The 1,615-nt window shown below is 51.8% G+C and overlaps 1 protein-coding gene across 1 annotated transcript; it reads left to right on the top strand.

Annotated features, from left to right (window-relative positions):
* Positions 1 to 211: 211 nt before the first annotated feature.
* Positions 212 to 1,289, top strand: LOC127309374 (ubiquitin-conjugating enzyme E2-16 kDa). The gene is made up of 2 exons (XM_051340247.2): positions 212 to 539; positions 744 to 1,289. Exons 1-2 carry the CDS (start codon positions 309 to 311, stop codon positions 1,113 to 1,115), a joined length of 603 nt encoding a protein of 200 aa, XP_051196207.1. The 5' UTR covers positions 212 to 308; the 3' UTR covers positions 1,116 to 1,289.
* The last annotated feature ends 326 nt before the right edge of the window (positions 1,290 to 1,615 follow it).

Raw genomic sequence — 1,615 nt, 5'->3', positions numbered from 1 at the left:
AACAACTCTGCCATCATCTTGTTGTGCGGAGAATTCTTCAACATGATGTGACGTGCAACAGCATAAGCGCAGCGTGATCGAAGTTGTACCAGCAAAGTGACCTTACCTTATCTATCCATGTATATTGGTCTCCTACGGGGATCGCTCTCCAAGTAGATTCCTCGAGAAGTCTGAGAGTTAGCCATCTCTATATAAAGCACCGAGGCCTTTGGCCCCGAGCTGTGAGCACCTAGCTGCTTACCATAGCGTAGATTTCTCTGGGCCGAAGCACGAAGTTCTTCACAGCCTACACGGATCGGAGGCGGCAAATGAGGAGTCGCTTCTCGATCAAGCGAGTCCGGAAGGAGCTGTCCGTGCTGTGGGTCGACCCGCCGGCCTTCTGCCGTCCCGGCGCGTCGCCGATGACGGACCCGTACCACTTCGAGGTGATCATCGACGGCCCCGCCGGCAGCCCCTACGCCGGCGGCACGTTCCCCCTCGACGTTGTGCTCCCCGAGGACTACCCCTTCAAGCCCATCAAGCTCACCTTCAAAACCAAGGTACGTCGCCGGCGTACCAACGAATTGATCGAGCTCCATTTGCCTCTGCTTCTTCCAGAAAGACATCGATCGATTTTTTTCTTTTCCAAACGGTCCAACGAAGCGATAGAATTTTATTACCAGAAAGACATCGATCGATGGATCGGCGTTTGATTCTCATCTCGTTTTGATTTCTTTTCCTCGATCGTTCGTGCTTGGCTGCAGGTGTACCACCCGAACATCGACACCGAGGGGGAGATCTTCCTGGACATCTTCAAGGACAACTGGAGCCCGGCGCTGACGATCAGCAAGGCCCTCCTCTCCATCGTCTCCGTCCTCTACGACCCCCTCCTCGACCTCCCCGTTCGCCGCGGCGTCGCGCTTCAGTACAGCCACGACAGGGCGACCTTCGAGACGAAGGCCATGGACTGGACTCGAAGATACGCCACGGTGCCCGTCGTTTCCTTCTATCCAGCTGCGAAGGAAGGCCACTCAAGGGGACTACGAGCACGACGTGCTGGCCAGCTGCTGACTGCACTTGCGCGATTCAGAGTGCGACCGATTCAGGTTCACGTGGCGCCGTCGCTGGCTTGCTGATGGTTCGATGAGGAGTAGTTAACTCGTTATACAGCTTCTATATATTGCGTAGTACAGTGGTGGGAACGGCATGGAGGAACAGCACACGGAGTAGAATAATTCAAGTTCTGTCCTCAATATCGATCTGTAATGTGTGGAATGTTGAGAAAAGTACTAGTCATGTTTAATTTGGAACCCAGTTCTTCAGGTCCTCTGGTCTGTTCATCGTGAGATAACAGAGCCTACTCATTACTACTAATGTTAGCCTTTTAATCTTGATTCGGTTATATTTTGCATTGAGTGAGCCAATGAGATGGAAAACCGTGCAGTCTATCTTGTCATCAAGGGGAAGTGCCTCTCGGCAAAGCAAGTTGCGCTTCTCCCTTTGGTGAGTGTGCGTTTTTGTTCTTAAACGGGGGCAAAGATTTTTGCCCCAATCTATGAATGAAGGAGAAGTGTTTTGATAAGAATGTCCGAACTTAAAGAGTGAATTTCACTTTTTACCCCGTACTTCTACAGCT

The sequence above is a fragment of the Lolium perenne genome, chromosome 6, assembly GCF_019359855.2.
Source record: "Lolium perenne isolate Kyuss_39 chromosome 6, Kyuss_2.0, whole genome shotgun sequence".
NCBI lineage: Eukaryota > Viridiplantae > Streptophyta > Magnoliopsida > Poales > Poaceae > Lolium > Lolium perenne.
Note: the sequence above shows the minus strand (reverse complement) of the source record. Positions and strands in the feature narration are given on the sequence as shown.